At 51.6% G+C, this 20,645-nt stretch overlaps 1 protein-coding gene across 1 annotated transcript in view; it reads left to right on the top strand.

The window, feature by feature from the left end:
- Positions 1-20,645, top strand: part of CROCC2 (ciliary rootlet coiled-coil, rootletin family member 2) — a 219,227-nt gene that overhangs the window by 101,702 nt on the left and 96,880 nt on the right. Inside the window, 4 exon segments of the mRNA XM_074964244.1 lie at positions 6,305-6,535; positions 6,970-7,163; positions 8,195-8,322; positions 8,556-8,725. Coding sequence (XP_074820345.1) covers positions 6,305-6,535; positions 6,970-7,163; positions 8,195-8,322; positions 8,556-8,725 — 723 coding nt within the window.

The raw sequence follows: 20,645 nt of genomic DNA, 5'->3' as shown, positions 1-20,645 counted from the left end.
ATTACTTACTAAATTCTAAGACTCCATTCCTGTTCTGTTCCCGGCAAAAGCATAACACAGACAGACCGTTTGTTTTTCCCTCCCCCCAGCTTTTGAAAGTATCTTGTCTCCTCATTGGTCATTTTGGTCAGGTGTCAGCGAGGTTATCCTAGCTTCTTAACCCTTTACAGGTGAGAGGATTTTTCCTCTGGCCAGGAGGGATTTTAAACAGGTTTACCCTTCCCTTTATATTTATGACAACTGTCTACAGATGTGGTCCCCTCATATCAAAAAAGATATACTGGCATTAGAAAAGGTTCAGAAAAGGGCAACTAAAATGATTAGGGGTTTGGAACGGGTCCCATATGAGGAGAGATTAAAGAGGCTAGGACTTTTCAGCTTGGAAAAGAGGAGACTAAGGGGGGATATGATAGAGGTATATAAAATCATGAGTGGTATGGAGAAAGTGAATAAGGAAAAGATATTTACTTGTTCCCATAATATAAGAACTAGGGGCCACCAAATAAAATTAATGGGTAGCAGGTTTAAAACAAATAAAAGGAAGTTCTTCTTCACTCAGCACACAGTCAACCTGTGGAACTCCTTGCCTGAGGAAGTTGTGAAGGCTAGGACTATAACAGGGTTTAAAAGAAAACTAGATAAATTAATGGAGGTTAAGTCCATTAATGGCTATTAGCCAGGATGGGTAAGGAATGGTGTCCCTAGGAATGGTCCGTTTGTCAGAGGGTGGAGATGGATGTCAGGAGAGAGATCACTTGCATTGGCATTGGCCACTGTCGGTAGACAAGATACTGGGCTGGATAATGGCCAGTATGGCCATTCTTATGTTCTCTGTGCTGCCCCTGTGCCCATCACACAACCCCGCCCAGCCCCTGTGCCCCTCACCTACCCCCGACCTGCACTGTGCCCCTCACCCCCACCCGCCCTGTTCTCTGTCCCTGTGCCCTCACCCACCCCTGCCCTGTGCTCTGCCCCTGTGCCCCTCACAAACACCCCAGCCTACACCCTCTGTGCCACCCCTGTGTCCATCACACAGCCCCGCCCATGCACCCTCTGTGCCCATCATAAACACCCACCTAAGTCCTCTGTGCTGCCCCTGTGCTCAAGACACAACCCCACCCTGCGCTCTGCCCCATGCCCCTCACACAACCCCACCCTGCGCTCTGCCCCTGTGCCCCTCACCCCATCTGCCCTGTGCTCTGTCCCTGTGCCCCTCACCTATTCCTGCCCTGCGCTTTGCCCCTGTGCCCATCATAAACACCCCTGCCCTGCACTCTGCTCCTGTGCCCCTCACACACCCAGCCTACGCCCTGCACTCTGCCCATGTGTCCCTCACAAACACCCCAACCTACACCCTCCATGCTACCCCTATGCCCATCACACAGCCCCGCCCACGCACCCCCTGTGCCCATCATAAACACCCACCTATATCCTCGGTGCTGCTCCTGTGCCCATCACAGAACCCCGTCCTGCACTCTGCCCCTGTGCCCATCATAAACACCCCTGCCCTGTGCTCTGTCCCTGTGCCCATCATAAACACCCCCACTCTATGCTCTGCCCCTGTGCCCCTCACACACCGCAGCCTACGCCCTCTGTGTTACACCTGGGTCCATCACACAGCCCCACCCACGCATTCCCTGTGCCCATCATAAACACCCACCTACATCCTTTGTGCTGCCCCTGTGCCCATCATAAACACCCCTGCCCTGTGCTCTACTCCTGTGCCCATCACACACCCCTGCCCTGCGCTCTGCCTCTGTGGCCCTCACACATCCCCGCCCTGTGTGCTGCTCCTGTGCCCATCACAAACACCCCAGCCTACGCCCTGCACTCAGTTCATGTGCCCCTCACACACCCCTGCCCTGCGCTCTGCCCCTGTGCCCCTCACACACCCCTACCCTGCACTCTGCCCCTGTGCCCCTCATGCCACTTGCCTGTGCTCTGCCCCTGTGCCCTTCACATACCCCTGCCCTGAGCTCTGTCCCTGTGCCCCTCACACATCCCCCCCATGTGCTGCCCCTGTGCCCATTACAAACTCCCCAGCCTACACCCTATGCTCTGCTCATGTGCCCCTCACACACCTCCGCCCTGCGCTCTGCCCCTGTGCCCATCACATTCCCCTGCCCTGTGCTCTGCCCCTGTGCCCATCACAAACACCCGAGCCTACGCTCTGCGCTTTACCCCTGTGTCCCTCACATGCCCACTCCCCGCCCATGACCTGTGTTCTGTCACTCAGCACTGGCTCACAGGAGCTGGTTCTGTTATTCCATGCCAGAGCACCATCACGTACCCAGCCAAGATGTGCCAGCTGCAGGGCATCACCACAGCCCAGCCCAGGAAAGTGCCTCTTGCCTCTTTGAACGGGGCAGTTCCCGAGTTTGGCTACAAGGTGCATATGTCTGGGTGGGCAGGGTCAGGTCCCTTTGAGTGGGCTGTGCCCCTCCCTTCTCCATGGCCCCTGCACGCCCCCACCCCCCCACAATGTGGGATCATCTCCCCTCCCTGCTCTCATTCAGCTCCTCTCTCACTGGCCTCCCCTTACCCCCCATGCTGGTGCTCTAGGAGCCTCATCTCAGGACTTTGCCACCTCCAGCCCTGGGGCAGGGGCTGCCGGCTGTACCAGAAGTGCCCAGCACTCTTCTAGCCACTCAGCTCCCACTCCTGGCTGCAGATTCCTATGCCAGGGCCTGCCAGATCCTGCCCCTTCCCACCGGGGCTGCCAGGCGGATCCAGAGAGAAGGGGGGAAATAGAAATGTCTTACTCTGCCAAGTGAAAAGCATCCCTGTTGTTGTAGTGGCTGGGAACTCCCTCAGTGGGACAGCAGGCTGCAGGGTAAAGGCAGAGCCCCCCTCTCCCCACCCCCCAGCACACTAAGCCATGCAGGACTGCTCTCTGTCACCCATTCCTACCATTGGGGGGCATTCCTGTAGCACCTAGAGGCCACAGCCAAGATCAGGACCCGCCAAAGAGCTTACCAGGTAAAGAAACGAGGGTGGGAGAAAGGAAATGTCATTGTCCCCTTTACAGCTGGAAAGCGGAAGCCCAAAGAGAGGAAGGGCAGGATCCACAAAGGGACGTTGGTGCCTAGCTCCCATTGATTCAGTGGGAGTCAAGCACCTACATACCTTCTGTCAGCATCTCCTTGAGAAGCCCTGCCCCAGAGCACCCGGCTGATGGATGAAGTTTGCCCTCTCCCACCTGCTGGTGTGGGGAGTGCAGGCAGCCGGAGAGCGCTCTCTTTAGTTGTTCCCCTTCAGTTCTGAACCATGGGACGTTCACTTCGAATCTCTCTAACCCTGGGCTGTGCCAGAAATGTTTCAGCCTCATGAGCACTGTCCCAGCGGGGCTTGTAATCACCAAGGGCGTGTAACTTCAGCGAGACCCGACATAGAATCATAGAATATCAGGGTTGGAAGGGACCCCAGAAGGTCATCTAGTCCAACCCCCTGCTCGAAGCAGGACCAATTCCCAGTTAAATCATCCCAGCCAGGGCTTTGTCAAGCCTGACCTTAAAAACCTCTAAGGAAGGAGATTCTACCACCTCCCTAGGTAACGCATTCCAGTGTTTCACCACCCTCTTAGTGAAAAAGTTTTTCCTAATATCCAATCTAAACCTCCCCCATTGCAACTTGAGACCATTACTCCTCGTTCTGTCATCTGCTACCATTGAGAACAGTCTAGAGCCATCCTCTTTGGAACCCCCTTTCAGGTAGTTGAAAGCAGCTATCAAATCCCCCCTCATTCTTCTCTTCTGCAGACTAAACAATCCCAGCTCCCTCAGCCTCTCTTCATAAGTCATGTGCTCTAGACCCCTAATCATTTTTGTTGCCCTTCGCTGGACTCTCTCCAATTTATCCACATCCTTCTTGTAGTGTGGGGCCCAAAACTGGACACAGTACTCCAGATGAGGCCTCACCAGTGTCGAATAGAGGGGAATGATCACATCCCTCGATCTGCTCGCTATGCCCCTACTTATACATCCCAAAATGCCATTGGCCTTCTTGGCAACAAGGGCACACTGTTGACTCATATCCAGCTTCTCGTCCACTGTCACCCCTAGGTCCTTTTCCGCAGAACTGCTGCCTAGCCATTCGGTCCCTAGTCTGTAGCGGTGCATTGGATTCTTCCATCCTAAGTGCAGGACCCTGCACTTATCCTTATTGAACCTCATCAGATTTCTTTTGGCCCAATCCTCCAATTTGTCTAGGTCCTTCTGTATCCTATCCCTCCCCTCCAGCGTATCTACCACTCCTCCCAGTTTAGTATCATCTGCAAATTTGCTGAGAGTGCAATCCACACCATCCTCCAGATCATTTATGAAGATATTGAACAAAACCGGCCCCAGGACCGACCCCTGGGGCACTCCACTTGACACCGGCTGCCAACTAGACATGGAGCCATTGATCACTACCCGTTGAGCCCGACAATCTAGCCAGCTTTCTACCCACCTTATAGTGCATTCATCTAGCCCATACTTCCTTAACTTGCTGACAAGAATACTGTGGGAGACCGTGTCAAAAGCTTTGCTAAAGTCAAGAAACAATACATCCACTGCTTTCCCTTCATCCACAGAACCAGTAATCTCATCATAAAAGGCGATTAGATTAGTCAGGCATGACCTTCCCTTGGTGAATCCATGCTGACTGTTCCTGATCACTTTCCTCTCATGTAAGTGCTTCAGGATTGATTCTTTGAGGACCTGCTCCATGATTTTTCCAGGGACTGAGGTGAGGCTGACCGGCCTGTAGTTCCCAGGATCCTCCTTCTTCCCTTTTTTAAAGATTGGCACTACATTAGCCTTTTTCCAGTCATCCGGGACTTCCCCCGTTCGCCACGAGTTTTCAAAGATAATGGCCAAGGGCTCTGCAATCACAGCCGCCAATTCCTTCAGCACTCTCGGATGTAACTCATCCGGCCCCATGGACTTGTGCACGTCCAGCTTTTCTAAATAGTCCCTAACCATCTCTATCTCCACAGAGGGCTGGCCATCTCTTCCCCATTCTGTGATGCCCAGCGCAGCAGTCTGGGAGCTGACCTTGTTAGTGAAAACAGAGGCAAAAAAAGCATTGAGTACATTAGCTTTTTCCACATCCTCTGTCACTAGGTTGCCTCCCTCATTCAGTAAGGGGCCCACACTTTCCTTGGCTTTCTTCTTTTTGCCAACATACCTGAAGAAACCCTTCTTGTTACTCTTGACATCTCTTGCTAGCTGCAGCTCCAGGTGCGATTTGGCCCTCCTTATATCTTTCCTACATGCCCGAGCAATATTTTTATACTCTTCCCTGGTCATATGTCCAACCTTCCACTTCTTGTAAGCTTCTTTTTTATGTTTAAGATCCGCTAGGATTTCACCATTAAGCCAAGCTGGTCGCTTGCCATGTTTACTATTCTTTCGACTCATCGGGATGGTTTGTCCCTGTAACCTCAACAGGGATTCCTTGAAATACAGCCAGCTCTCCTGGACTCCCTTCCCCTTCATGTTAGTCCCCCAGGGGATCCTGGCCATCTGTTCCCTGAGGGAGTCGAAGTCTGCTTTCCTGAAGTCCAGGGTCCGTATCCTGCTGCTTACCTTTCTTCCCTGTGTCAGGATCCTGAACTCAACCAACTCATGGTCACTGCCTCCCAGATTCCCATCCACTTTTGCTTCCCCCACTAATTCTACCCGGTTTGTGAGCAGCAGGTCAAGAAAAGCGCCCCCCCTAGTTGGCTCCCCTAGCACTTGCGCCAGGAAATTGTCCCCTACGCTTTCCAAAAACTTCCTGGACATGGGGGGGAGCGTGGCCATTACAGGCTTGACTGCTTCTGCCAACAGCAGGTAGAACTTCCAAGGCACTTCAAGCACTGCCCAGCTCCCTGCATGAGCCTGGAACCTGCTTATGCACCATGCAGGAGGCTTCGCCACGCTTCTGCGCCTTGGCAGCTCAGCCTATGGCACTTAGCTCTCAGGAGCCAATGTGAAGTCACATCTCCTTAGTGTGACTGTCAGAGCCGCCGAGTTCTATGGGCATGAAGGAATTGCAGTGCCCAGGCCCTGCCGGGTCTGAGTTAGGGTTGGGGATATATTCCCCATCCAGGGAACATCTCCAGGCTGAGAATGGATCCCCCATGGCAACAGCAACTGTCCTCTCTGCAGTTGAGCTTCTAACAGCAGGCAGCTGTGCTGTTCTGATGTCACCTGCGAGTGGGTTAGCTCTGACTCTAGACTGCCCTGCCCTTCACTCTTGACGAGTCTGTAGGGTACTTTCCTCCTGGGGCTGGCCCCTTATCCCACTGCCCTCTCTTTGGCTTTTGGGTGTGATGAAGCTGGAGGAGGAGAAGAGCTCGCTGCTGGAGCAGACGCAGGAACTGGAGCAGGAGCGAGCTGGCTTGCGAGAGCAATTGGTGCACCTGGAGCAAGAGGTGGCATGGACAAGCACAGCCAAGCAGGAGCTGGAGAAGAGCTGCCAGATGGCAGAGGAGAGGCGAGAGGCACTGGGGGAAGAGATGAGGTTGCTGCTCAGGGAAAAAGCTCAGCTGCAGGATCACCTGATGCAGGTGAGAGCAGGACCAGGTGGGGACCTGCCCCAGATAACGCTCCTTCCCTGCACACTGTTGTGCAAGAGCCAGGCTTCTCTCCATGCCTGCTTTTCTCCATTCCTCTCTCGTGGTGGCTTTGCTGTCAGCCAGCCGGTGCCTGGAGCAACTGGGAGCTACAGGAGCAGACTCAGAACAAGATGGGGGCGCAGAAAGCAAATCCCCGCAAGTTGCTGTGTGGGGGAAATGACCTACCCCACCTGTATCCCTAGTGCAGAAGGTGTGCCTGGCTGGTGAGGTGGGGAGGGGCGGAGGGGGAGTAGCCCTCCCATGGGTGTCGCTCTCCCTCCCTCTCTGCTGCCTGCAGTAGGGGTAGCTATCAAAAGGGACTCTGGGAGCATGGAGGGCCCAGTCACACCCTTTGCTCTCTTGCTCTGCTTCCTCACTCTCCCAAGGTGAGCGGCCAGAAGCACACTCTGAGTGAGCAGCTGGTGCACAGCCACCAGGAGCTGGAGATTCAGGCCGATGCCCTGCTCCGCACCACCCAGGAGAAGGAGGAGCTTGCTAAGGAGAAGGTGCGGCTGGCTGTGGAGTTCAATGCACTGGAGAGACAGAGGAAGGGCCTGCTGGAAGAGACGGACATGCTCAGGTACCCCCTCCTTGCTCTTCAGATCCTGGGAGACTGGCAGAGCCCGGTATCACCTGGAGGCTGGCTGGTCTCTTATTTCTGGGGGGAGGGCTGCGAAGGGGTGCCATGACAGGGGAGACAAGGTCTCTTCTCTGTGCCAGGAGCTCCTTGCTGTGCTGCTCCTGGGGCTACCAGCTGGCATGAGGCTGAGAACAGCCCAGATCAGTAATGGAGATGACCAGAAGGAGTCATTCCCGACAGGGGAAGGCAAGGAATGCCAGGAGCCCTGCTCTTGCCCAACACGCTCCCCCTCCCTGCTGCTGCATCCACTCTTCTCCCTCCTTCTGACAGGCACAGGGGGCAACTGGTACCCAGCAACACTGCAGAGCAGGGGAGGGAGTTTCCAGCTTAGCTCACACAGCCAGTGGACAGCTGGGAGGGTGGCTGTTCTAAGCCACTACCAACCTGGGCTCAGGGGGAGAGACATGATGCCCACACTCCTTTGGGCTGGCGGGGATGCCATGCAGGGTGGCCTGGGCAGTCATTCACTGTGCAGAGGCCTCGCTCCAGCTCCCTAGGTGGTTTGAATGAAAGGATTGTTAATGCTTCACAGCCCTGGTTCTCCTCTGCCACACTCTGGTGGAAATGAAGCCTCACCTGCACGGGAGGAAGTGGAGTTTTGCCCCCCCCGTGCCCTTCTCCGGGCCAGACACCCTGACACAGCAATCATATGTGTGACAGCCAGTCTCAGCCACAGTCACATGGAATTGCTCGCATACTGAATGGCCAGGGGCAGCTCCACAGGGCCTGCTGCCGGGAACACACCTGGTGAATGGAGAACAGGAGAGAGGCCCCAAGGAAGCCTGTGTGCAGCAGATGTTCATACAGGGCACACATGGCATTCAGACTGTGGCTGGGACAGCGCTAAATGGCTCATAGCTGAGCCATAAAGGCTTCGGGGCCCTCAATCAAAGCTCCAACTAATTTTCACTGGAGATCGGTGAAGTGATAGCCTACATCACTGGCCCTGATTTTTTGCTGCTGTGCCGCAGAGCTGAGAAGAACTCACTGGAGATCAGCCTTTTTGAGATTCAGGAGCTAGCAGCACAGCTGGAAGTCCAGAAGGAACAGCTGGAAGGGGAGAATCAGAGCCTTGACCTGACAAGGCAGGTGCTTCAAGGTAAAGTGCATGTGCTACTGCCAATCCCCACTTGCCTTCTGTCTATGGCTTCAGCTCCTGAGCTCAGTACACCCGGCCTAAGCAGAGCCATGCCCATGTCCCTTGCCTTGTGGTATCACAGAGCCCCAGGCCCCATAGCCTGCAGCAGAGAGTAATGCCCGCATTGCACCCCTGAGTAGGCTTTACGCAAGCAGGACCCTTGGAAGCCTCACAAGGGTTTCTTTGGGCCACAGTGGAGGTGGAGAAGGCCCAGCAGGAGCTGGAGCTGCAGGACACCACCCGGAGGCGGGATATAGAGTCACTGAAGCAGCAGCTTGTGCGGATGGAACAAGAAACTCAGCTGTCTCTGAAGAACCAGAAGAAGGCCCAGGAGGAAGACCTGGCACAGCTGAAACAGGAGAAGGTGAGTGCTGCAGCCTCCAGCCTCAGAGAGAGAGGAGCCCTATTTGGCTGCAAGCTGCAACTAGACATATTCGCAGTAGAAATGAGGCAAACAGGTAACATCAAGGGTAATGTACCAGGGACACCTTACCCAGGGCACGGCGACCACTGGGTAACGTGGGGAGACCTTACCCAGGGCACAGCGACGCCTGGGTAAGGTACCATGGGGCACCTTTCCCAGGGCACGGTGACCCCTGGGTAATGTACCATGAAGCGCCTTACCAGGGCATGGTGACCCCTGGGTAACAAACCATGGGGCACCTTACCCAAGACACCATGACACCTGGGTAACGTACCATGGGGCCTTAGCCAGGGCATGGTGACTCCTTGGTAAGGTACCATGGGGTGCTTTACGCTGGGCACGGTGACTCCTGGGTCACATACCATGGGGCACCTTACCGGGGCACGGCGACCACTGCGTAACGTGCCATGGGGCACCCTACCACAGCACGGTGAACCCAGGGTAACATACCATGGAGGGCCTTACCCAGGGCATGGTGACCTCTGGGTAACGAACCATGGGGCACCTTACTTGGGACATGGTCACCCCGTGGTGTGCCTTACCCCGGACACTGTTGTAACAGGTTTGGTCACAGAGACCCCCTTGGGACTGTCACCTGACATGCTGAATTTACTTCTGAGCCCGTTTTCCCTGCCAGCTTGGGACTCCATAACCCTTCCTTGTTGACCCAGACACACTAGCCTGCTGCAACACACACCCAGGTTTGATCCACGCCCCCAAAGCTGCAGACTTTAACCCAAAACTGCTCAGCAGGTCAACTATCTCTAGCACCCAGACACCCAGCTTCCAATGGGATCCAAACCCCAAATAAATCTGTTTTACTCTGTATAAAGCTTATACAGGGTAAACTCATAAATTGTCTGCTGTCTATAACATTGATAGAGAGATAGGCATAGCTGTTTGCTCCCCCAGGTATTAATCACTTACTCTGGGGTTCATTAATAAATAAAAGTGATTTTATTAAGTATAAATAGTAGGATTTAAGTGGTTTCAAGTAATAACAGACAGAACATAGTAAAAAGAAAAGGAGTATTTGTGGTACTTTAGAGACTAACAAATTTATTTGAGCATAAGCTTTCATGAGCTACAGTTCACTTCATCGGAAGCATGCAGTGGAACATAGTAAGTTACCAAGCAAAATAAAACAAAACACACAAGTCTAAGCCTATTACATTAAGAAACTGTTTACAGGTAAAATCTCACTGTCAGAGATGTTCCAATAAGCTTCTTTCACAGACGAGACTCCTTCCTAGTCTGGGCCCAATCCTTTTCCCTGGTACAGTCCTTGTTAGTTCCAGTTCAGGTGGTAACTAGGGGATTTCTCATGACTGGCAGCCCCCTTTCTTCTGTTCCACCCCCTTTTATAGCTTTGGCACAAGGTGGGAATCTTTTGTCTCTCTGGGTCCCCACCCCTCCTTCTAAATGGAAAAGCACCAGATTTAAGATAGATTCCAGTATCAGGTGACATGGTCACATGTCCTGTGAGACTCCAGCCTCCATTCTTCCAGGGCTGGCCCAGGAAGGTGTGCAACTAAACAGAGCCATTTTACAGGCAACTGTCCTAGTCAATGGGAGCCATCCAGATTCCAAACCACACTTTGCATAATTACAATAGGACCTCAGAGTTATATTTCGTATTCCTAGTTTCAGATACAAGAATGATTCATTCATACAAATAGAATGAACACACTCAGTAAATTATAAGCTTTGTAATGATACCTTACAAGAGACCTTTTGCCTAAAGCATATTCCAGTGACATTATATGCATACTCATTAACACATTTCCATAGAACATATGGAGTGCAACATCACAATGGTAACCCCTGGTTAACATACGATGGGACGCCTTACCCGGGCACGGTGACCCATGGGTAACATAGGATGGGGTTCTTACCCAGGGCACGGTGAACCCTGGGTAACATACTATGGGGGCCTTACTCAGGGCACCGTGACACTTGGGTAACATATTATGGGGCCCCTTTCCCAGCTCACGGCAACCCCTGGGTAACATAACATGGGATGTCTTACCCAGAGCACACCGACCCCTGGGTAACATACCATGGGGCGCCTTACCCAGGGCACAGTGCCCCATAGTTCAGGTACCATGTGGTGCCATACCCGGGACACAGCGACCCCTGGATAACGTACCATGGGGTGCCTTACACAGAATTCAGCAATCCCTGGGTAACGCTCCATGGGGCGCCTTACCCGCAGCACAGTGAACCCTGGGTAATGTACCATAGGGCGCTGTAGACAGGGCACGGTGACTCCTCAGTAAGGTACCATGGAGCTTCTTACCGAGGGCATGGCAACCCCTGGGTAATGTAACATGGGATGCCTTGCCCAGGGCACACTGACCTGTGGGTAACATACCATGGGGTGTCTTACGTGGGGCAAGGTGCTCCGTAATTTAGGTACCATGCAGCACCTTACCCAGGACACAGCAACCCTTGGGTCACGTATCATGGGGGCACCTTATCCAGGGCACGGTGACCCTTGGGTAACGTACCATGGGGTGCCTTACGCAGAGCTTGGCAACCCCTGAGTAACGTTCCCTGGAGCACCGAGACCCCTGGGTAATGTACCATGGGGCCTTAGCCAGAGCACGGTGATTCCTCAGTAAGATACAATGGGTCCCTTTAGAATGATAGAATATCAGGGTTGGAAGGAACCTCAGGAGGTCATCTAGTCCAACCCCCTGCTCAAAGCAGGACCAATCCCCAACTAAATCATCCCAGCCAGGGCTTTGTCAAGCCTGACCTTAAAAACCTCTAAGGAAGGAGATTCTACCACCTCCCTAGGTAACGCATTCCAGTGTTTCACCACCCTCCTAGTGAAAAGGTTTTTCCTAATATCCAACCTAAACCTCCCTCACTGCAACTTGAGACCATTACTCCTTGTCCTGTCACCTTCTACCACTGAGAATAGTCTAGAACCATCCTCTTTGGAACCACCTCTCAGGTAGTTGAAAGCAGCTATCAAATCCCCCCTCATTCTTCTCTTCTGCAGACTAAACAATCCCAGTTCCCTCAGCCTCTCCTCATAAGTCATGTGTTCCAGACCCCTAATCATTTTTGTTGCCCTTCGCTGGACTCTCTCCAATGTTTCCACATCCTTCTTGTAGTGTGGGGCCCAAAACTGGACACAGTACTCCAGATGAGGCCTCACCAATGTCGAATAGAGGGGTCCCTCGATCAAGTCCCTCGATCTGCTGGCAATGCCCCTACCTATACATCCCAAAATGCCATTGGCCTTCTTGACAACAAGGGCACACTGTTGACTCCTATCCAGCTTCTCATCCACTGTAACCCCTAGGTCCTTTTCTGCAGAACTGCTGCCTAGCCATTCAGTCCCTAGTCTGTAGCGATGCATGGGATTCTTCCATCCTAAGTGCAGGACTCTGCACTTGTCCTTGTTGAACCTCATCGGATTTCTTTTGGCCCAAACCTCTAATTTGTCTAGGTCCCTCTGTATCCTATCCCTACCCTCCAGCATATCTACCTCTCCTCCCAGTTTAGTGTCATCTGTAAACTTGCTATGGGTGCAATCCACACCATCCTCCAGATCATTTATGAAGATATTGAACAAAACTGGCCCCAGGACCGACCCCTGGGGCACTCCACTTGATACCGGCTGCCAACTAGACATGGAGCCATTGATCACTATCTGTTGAGCCGTACAATCTAGCCAGCTTTCTATCCACCTTATAGTCCATTCATCCAGCCCATACTTCTTTAACTTGCTGGCAAGAATGCTGTGGGAGACCGTATCAAAAGCTTTGCTAAAATCAAGGAATAACACATGTACCATGTAATGTACCATGGGGTGCCTTTCCCAGGTCTTGGTGAGCCCTGGGTAACGTACCATCAGGCACCTTACCTGGGGCACAGTGACCCCTGTGTAACATACCATGGGGCACCTTATGCAAGGCACGGCGACCCCTGGGTAACACACCATGGTGCGCCTTACCCGGGGCACAGTGACCCCTGGATCACTGTGACGTTCTCCTCTGGTGTTATCTGGACCGGTGATCTGCTAGGTCACTCCAATCATTGACTCTGGGAGCCAGCCTTACCCTGCTTTGCTGTGAAAACCCCCACTCCTGGGCTGTTCACACACAGCCTCTGGCATGTAAGCTGCTCCTTGGACCGTGCAACCGAATGACACTAGCCAATATCTCCAGTCCCAGACACAACCCTAGGAACCTTCATCTTGCAGTGTCCAGTTATGCCCGCTGGATGCTGAAAGTTTCTGAGTTTGTCAGTTTAACAAAGAAATTGATATGTACCAGGCTTGTTATCCCAAAGGGAGTCTCTGACATGCTTTAAACCAGGGGTCTCAAACTTGAATCACCAGGAGGGCCACATGAGGACTCGTACTTTGGCCCGAGGGCCACATCACCTCCTCCCCCCGCCCCACACTCCACCCCACCCCTGCCTGCAGGGTGCAGCAGGGGGCTCAGAGCAGGGGGTTGGGGTGCAGGAGGGAGTGCAGGGTGTGGCAGGGGTTGGGGTGCAGGCAGGGGGCTCAGGGCAGGGAGTTGGGGTGCGGGGTGCAGGAGGGGTTTGGGTTCCAGCCCAGCGCTGCTTACTTTGAGCGGTTCTGGGGTGGCAGGGGCGTGCACCGGGGCCGAGTGTTTGAGACCCCTGCTTTAAACCAAACGCACTGCTTCAGGTAGAAAAAACAAATAAATTTATTAACTACCAAGGTAGATTTTAAGTGATTATAAGTCAGAGCATAACAAGTCAGATTTGGTCAAATGAAACAAAAGGAAAACACATTCTAAGCTGATCTTAACACTTTCAGTGCCCTTACAAACTTAGATGCTTCTCACCACAGGCCGGCTGGTTGCCCTTCAATCAGGTTCTCTGGTTTGATTAGCACTTCAGTTGCTTGGTGGTGATATCTGTAGATGGAGGTGGAAGAGAGAGGAAGCATGGCAAACGTCTCTCCCTTTTATCATTTTCTTTCTTCCCTCTTGGCTTTGTCCCCCCCCTCCCCTTCAGAGTCAGGTGAGCATTACCTCATTGCAGTCCCAAACTGACCAAAGGAAGCAGGGTAACTCACTCAAGAGTCCAACTGACCCTTTGTTGTTGCCTAGGCCAGTGTCCTTTGTTCCTGTGAGGATGGGCTGGGTTTGTCCCATACATGCCCTGATGAGGTGTGAACTGCCCCTCTGCTTCTGGAGAGTTTTTGCATGGGCTTGCTTTAAGACATGAGGACACATTTTCAGCCTCATAACTATATACATGGAATTACAACCTATAACATTACTATAACGATTACTATAACATTACCATAACAACAATGCTCAGTACATCATGTGCCTTCCAAAGACACATGACATGACAAACTTTGCATTAGATACCACACAATCATATTATAAGGATGAACATAGGGGTGCTGGGTGTTCCCCTGAGGTACAGAACCTCACACCTCCCTGCTTAGTTTACTGAAAGAGGGTTAGTCACTGACTATCTCAAAGGCAATTTGTGTTATAGTTCTTTTGGCATCCAGCCATTAAGGCCATGAGGTGGTGCACCTCAGTTTCCCCATTCACACATAGTAAACAAGGTTTTAATGGTTTCTCTGCTGTAATAAGCTTTTAAACCTGTTTACAGATATTAATTGAAAAGTAGCATTATCATAAGGGTTTAACATCAGTAACAAAATTCTTATCCCAAAACTTAACATTAATACCAAAATTTTTTATCTCAGATGTGCGTTTACAAGTATCTCTATGATACCATGCCCTCTGTTCAGATATTCTAGTATGAGGTTAGTTTGTTCATTACCCATGGTGTCCTTTGACTCTCTTCCCTAGCTTTTCCTTCCCTCCAGTGTTCCCCCACAGGGCTTAATTTAATCATGTTTCTGGAATTTTGGTGTCTCAGGGTCTGGCAAGATAGGTGTTCAGGGGGATCCTGCACATCGGCTGGCCCTTTGGGGAGCCATCTCCCAACCCCAGGACTGTAGATATGCAGAAAATCCAGCTCCCCTTTTGGGGTTACCCTGTGTTTCCCCCTCCCAGCACTGAGTCCTTCCCTGCCGCCTAGAGGGCTGTGATCTGTGCTCTCTGGGCCATTTGATCAGATGCACCTTTTCCCAAAGGCTTTCCCATAACTGCTTTCTGTGTCTCACCAGCCTCAGGGAAAACACCCCCTTCTCTGTCAGTTGGGTCATTTGCATTCTGGCAAACTACCACCTGGCAATTTCCTGGTCCCAACTCCTCTGTTATCACACACATTGGAGCTGCATCTTGATTTAAACAGACACAGTTACTTTCCAAAAACTTATCAGAAATAGCATCCTGAAAAATTGGGACCTGGATTGGGGTACCCTCCACCACCCCTTTCTCTGTCCCTGAAAAGTCAGCTGTGTGACTGCTCCCCTCCAGGAGGTCAGTTACACAGGTCCTTCTCAAAACTTGGGTCACAGGCGGAGTGACTGGGTGCACAAATGCTGACCCAGCCATCCTCCTAGTGTCCTGGGCATCCTGCCCCAAGCGACTAGTGAGGAGACATTCCTGTACCCCCACTATTCCTTCTCCAGTTTCCTCCTCTGGGCCCCCTCCTAAGACACATTTCTCTGTGTTCCTAGGAAGGGTTCTGTTTCTAGTTCAGCTGCAAAACTCTGCCAGCTAACAACTGGGATAGTTTCCTTAATCCTCTCCTGCCCCTGTGCCTGAGGGCATGTTGCCTTCTGCTGGAAAGGAGCTAGTCCCAGTCCCTCCCATATTTGGAAGCAACACTGCTTCCCTGTGTTACAGAGTCACAGGAATCCTCACCCACCTCAGTGGTTTCTGAGATTCCCTGCCCCTAATCTGGGCTCTCCTTTGGGACACATTTCTCCCTGCTCCCTAGAGCCGGGTTTGTCTCTGGTTCAGCTGCAATCTGTTGGCAGCTAACAACCTGGACAGTTCTCTCCCTACCAGGCATTACACCCCCATCCCTTCCGGATGTGGTGTTGCCTCCAGCTGCAGTGCAGGAGTTGGTCTCAACCACCCTCCCACCTGGAAGCATATGGCTCCCCGCTGCTGCCAAAGAATCAAGGAGACTCTCTCCCATTCTCTCAGCAATTCCTGAGTCCTTTCCCTTTCCCTCAGGGGTCCCAGCATAAAACTCCCTCCTGCTGCACGCAAATACTTTAACCTGAGCTACACGGAAAAAATCATTACCGAGGAGCAAGTCAACTAGGAGGTTTTCTGTTACCCCCACAGTCAAAACACTTTCCAAACCTTCCCAAACCACATGGATTTTAGCTAGTGGTACAAGAAATCTACTTTCACCCATCCCCACAATCTCTGCCATTTGGCCAGGTAGCATACTGGCCTTTAGGACCACACTCTGCTTAACCAAAGAGATCTGGGCTCCTGTATCCCTCTGCCCCCAAGTACTCCCTGCCATTAATGTGGTTAGCCGTAACATGCTCCATGTCTGGTTCTGCAGAGGCTAACCTCACAGAACCAATATGATAGGGTTCAGTTGCTTGGGGGATTTCTGTGTTGAGGACAGCAGAACTAACATGAGCTATTGGTTGCCTGCTTCCCCCTAGGACTTTTATTCCTCAGGTGATCAGTGGAATTACACTGATAGCGCCTTTTGGGCTCTTCTGCTTTTACAGGAGATTTGGGATGAGGGTTAGAGGAATGTTTTTGCGTAAGAGAATATTTAGTCTCCCAACCCCCTTCTCTCTTCCCAGGGGCAAAATGGGATCCTCCCTTCCCACCAGTTTTAAACCCCTTTTTCTGTGGCCTGCCCTCAATAGATGCCTGATTCTGTTCGAAGGCATCAGCTAAAAAAGCCATCTCATCCACAGACTTTACATCTTTGTCCCATAGACACCGCTTTACATCAGCCTTGATGCCTTGAGCAACAAGATCAAGCATTCCTTCAAAACTTGCCACCTCTTTACCCCGACCCATTTTCCCAACAAATCTTTCATTTTGTTTACATATTGCCCATTACTCATACCATTTTCCCTCTTCAGATTCCTAAATTTAACTATATGTTTCAGGGGTAATCTGAAAACTTTGCAAAACAGTATCTTTAAATTTACAATAATCTAAAGCATCTTCAATAGGTATTCCACTGAATACGTTTTGAGCTTTACCAGTTAATTTCGCAATCAAGGTAGGAACTCTCTTATCATCAGGGATTTCATGTGTCACACAAAGCCTTTTGAAGGTAGTCAGATATTCAGCAATATCATCCTTCTCACTGTATGCAGGACATAAATGTTCCCATTTCTGGATTTTTAGACAGATGGAGTCATTGGGGTAGAAGGGGTTCTGGTTCTGCTTCTCTAGCAGGTCCAGTTGGTGTTTTCACTCTCTTTCTCTTTCTTCTCTCTCTCTCTCTCTTTTTCAACGATGGCCCTTCTGTGTGCAGCCTCCTCCCTGGCTGCCTCTGCCTCCATAGTTTCCCTGGCCTCAGCTGCTTCTTTGAGCGTCATTTCTGCCTGCCATATTTGAAACTCGCTGTCCTTTTCCTTCTCTGCAGCTTCCAGTCTGGCCAGCTCTAGTTTTGTAGCTGCCTCAGTGGTAGTCATTTTTCTGCTTTCTCTCACCTGAAATAAACAAACAGAAAATAACAAAACTGTGACCTCCTCCTGACTGTTCTTAGCCTCTGCACTTAAAATCACAACTATCAGTGCTTAAAGTGTGAACTTCACTTGGAGTAACAAGCCGTACATACACCCTGCTTGCTGCGCCACTGTGACGTTCCCCTGTGATGTTATCCAGACCCGTGATCTGCTAGGTCACTCCAGTCATTGACTCTGGGAGCCAGCCTTACCCTGCTCTGCAGTGAGAACCCCCACTCCTGGGCTGTTCACACACAGCCTCTGGCATGTAAGCTGCTCCTTGCATTGTGTAACCGAATGACACTAGCCAATATCTCTGGTCCCAGACACAAGCCTAGGAACTTCCATCTTGCAGTGTCCAGTTATGCCCACTGGACACTGCAAACTTATGAGAGTTTGTCAATTTAACAAAGAAATTAATATGTACCAGGCTTGTTATCCCAAGGGGAATCTCTGACATGCTTTAAACCAAACGCACTGGTTCAGAGTGGCATAAACAAACAAACTTATTTACTACCAAGGTAGATTTTAAGTGATTATAAGTCACAGCCAGATTTGGTCAAATGAAACAAAAGCAAAACCCATTCTAACTTTGCATTAGATACCACACAATCATATTATAAGGATGAACATGGAGGTGCTGAGTGTTCGCCCGAGGTACAGAACATCACAGTAATGTACCATAGGCCTCCTTACCTAAGGCACAACGACCTCTGGGTAACATACCATGGAGCCCCTTACGAGGGGCACGGTGACCCCTGGGTAACGTACCATGGGGTTCCTTCTGCAGGGCACGGAGACCTCTGGGTAATGCACCATGGGACGCCTTACCTAGGGCATGGCAACCTCTGCCTAACATACCATTGGGCACCTTACCCGGGGCACAGTGACCCCTGAGTAACGTACCATGGGCCTCCTTACCTGGGGCATGCGACCCCTGGGTAACATACCATGGGGTGCATTACCTTGGATTCGGTGACCCATGGACAATGTTCCATGTAGTGCCTTCCTCGGGGCACAGTGACCCCTGGGTAACATACCATGGGGTGCCATACCCCAGGCACGTGGTCCTCTGGGTAATGTATCGTGGGGCACCTCACACAGGGCATGGTGACCCCTGGGGCATGGTGACCCCTGGGGCACATTACCTTGGGCACAGTGACCCATGGATAAACTACCATGCAGCTCCCTCTGCAGTGCGCGGTGACCCCTTGATGACATACCATGGGGTGCCTTCCCCATGACATGGTGACCCCTGGGTAACTTACCCTGGAGCGCCTTACCCAGGGCATGTTGTTCCCTGGGTAAAGTACGATGGGGCGCCTTACCCAGGGCATGGTGCCCCCTGGGTAACATACAATGGAGCCCCTTATGATGTAATGTACCATGGAGCACCTTTTCCAGGCCATGGTGACCCCTTGGTAGCATATCATGGGGCGCCTTACCTGGGGCACGGCGACCCTTGTGTAATCTACTGTGCGGTGTCTTACATAGGGCAGGGTATGGCGACCCCTTGGTTATCTACCATGGGGTGCCTTACACAGGGCATGGTGATCCCTAGGTACCATACTGTGGAGCACCTTACCCAGGGCACGGTGAGCTGTGGGTAACATACCATGGGGCGCCTTACCACGGGCATGTTAACTCCTGGGTAACATAGCATGGGGAGCCGTACCAGGGGCACAGTGACCCCTGGGTAACGTACCATGGAGCTCCTTTCCCAGGGCAGGGTGACCCCTAGGTAAATCTCCATGGGGCGCCTTATGCAGTGGACGGCAACCCCTGGGTAACATACCATGGGGCACCTTCCCTGCAGCACGGTGATCCCTGGGTAATGTACCATGGGGCTACTTTCTGAGGGCACGGCGACCCCAGGGTAAAGTACCATGGGGCTCCTTACCCAGGGCAGGGAGACACCTGGGTAATGTACTGTGATGGGTTGGGTCACAGAGACCCCCTTGGGACTGCCACCTGATGTGCTGAGACTACCTCTGAGCCCATTTTCCCTTGCAGCTTGGGACTTCAGTACCCTGTCTTGTTGATCCTGTCTTGCAAAATCACAGCAACAAGATGGAGTCTGTAGCCACCTGGGCAAGTCACATGTCTATGAATGATTCAGCTTTTTGCCTCAGAGATATTCCAATAAGCTTCTTTCACAGACTAGACTCCTTCCTAGTCTGGGTCCAGCAATCACTCACACCCACGTAGTTACTGTCCTTTGTACCAGTTTCTTTGTTTTGAGCCAGCTGAAGACAAAATGGAGGGGTTTCCAGGGACTTTTATATTCTTTCTCTTGTGGGCAGAAACCCCTTTGTTCGCCTGTTCAAAATCACAGCAACAAGATGGAGTCTGTAGCTACCTGGGCAACTCACAAGTCTATGAACAATTCAGCTTTTTGCAGGCCCATGCCATTGTTTACGTGTTAGTTTGAACGTTCCCAGGAAAGCTCAGATGTGGATTGGCGTCTCCCAAAGTCCATTGCTAGTTAAGTACTCCCAATTACTTGAATAACCCCTTCACATTATGTTGACCAAATCTGCCTTATGTGCTTCCTACAGCAAACACTTTAAATACAAGCATAGAGCCAATGCTCATAACTTCAGATATAAAAATGATACATGCATACAAATAGGATGAATATATTCAGTAGCTCATAAGCTTTGCAAAGATATGTTAAATGGCATATCTAGCATAAAACATATTCCAGTTATGTCATATTTACACTCATAAGCATATTTCTACAAAGCGTTATGGGGTGCAAAATCACATGCACCATGGGGCACCTTACCTGGAGCACGGTGACCCCTGGGTAACTTACCATGAGGTGCCTTACCCAGGGCATGTTGACTCCTTACCCAGGTCACCGTGACTCCTGGGTGACGTATTATAGGGGACCTTACCCAGCATACGGTGACTCCTGGATAATGTACCATAGAGCTCCTTTCCCAGGGCACGGCTACCCCTGGGTAGCATACCATGGAGCGCCTTACCTGAGGCATGGCAACCCCTGCATAACATACCATGGGGCGCCTTACCCGGGGTACGGTGCCCCACAGTAACATACCATGGGGCGCCTTACCCGGGGCATGGTGCCCCACGGTAACATACCATGGGACGCCTTACCTGGGGCACAGCGCCCAACAGTAACATACCATGGGGTGCCTTTCCCAGGGCACGGTGACTGCTGGGTAATATACCATGGACAGATTTATGCAGGGCAGTACGACTGCTGGGTAAGGTACCATGGGGTGCCGTGCACGGGACATGGTGACCCCT

The sequence above is a fragment of the Natator depressus genome, chromosome 9 (assembly GCF_965152275.1).
Source record: "Natator depressus isolate rNatDep1 chromosome 9, rNatDep2.hap1, whole genome shotgun sequence".
In the NCBI taxonomy this organism is placed as follows: domain Eukaryota; kingdom Metazoa; phylum Chordata; order Testudines; family Cheloniidae; genus Natator; species Natator depressus.
This window is presented reverse-complemented; position numbering and strand designations above follow the sequence as displayed.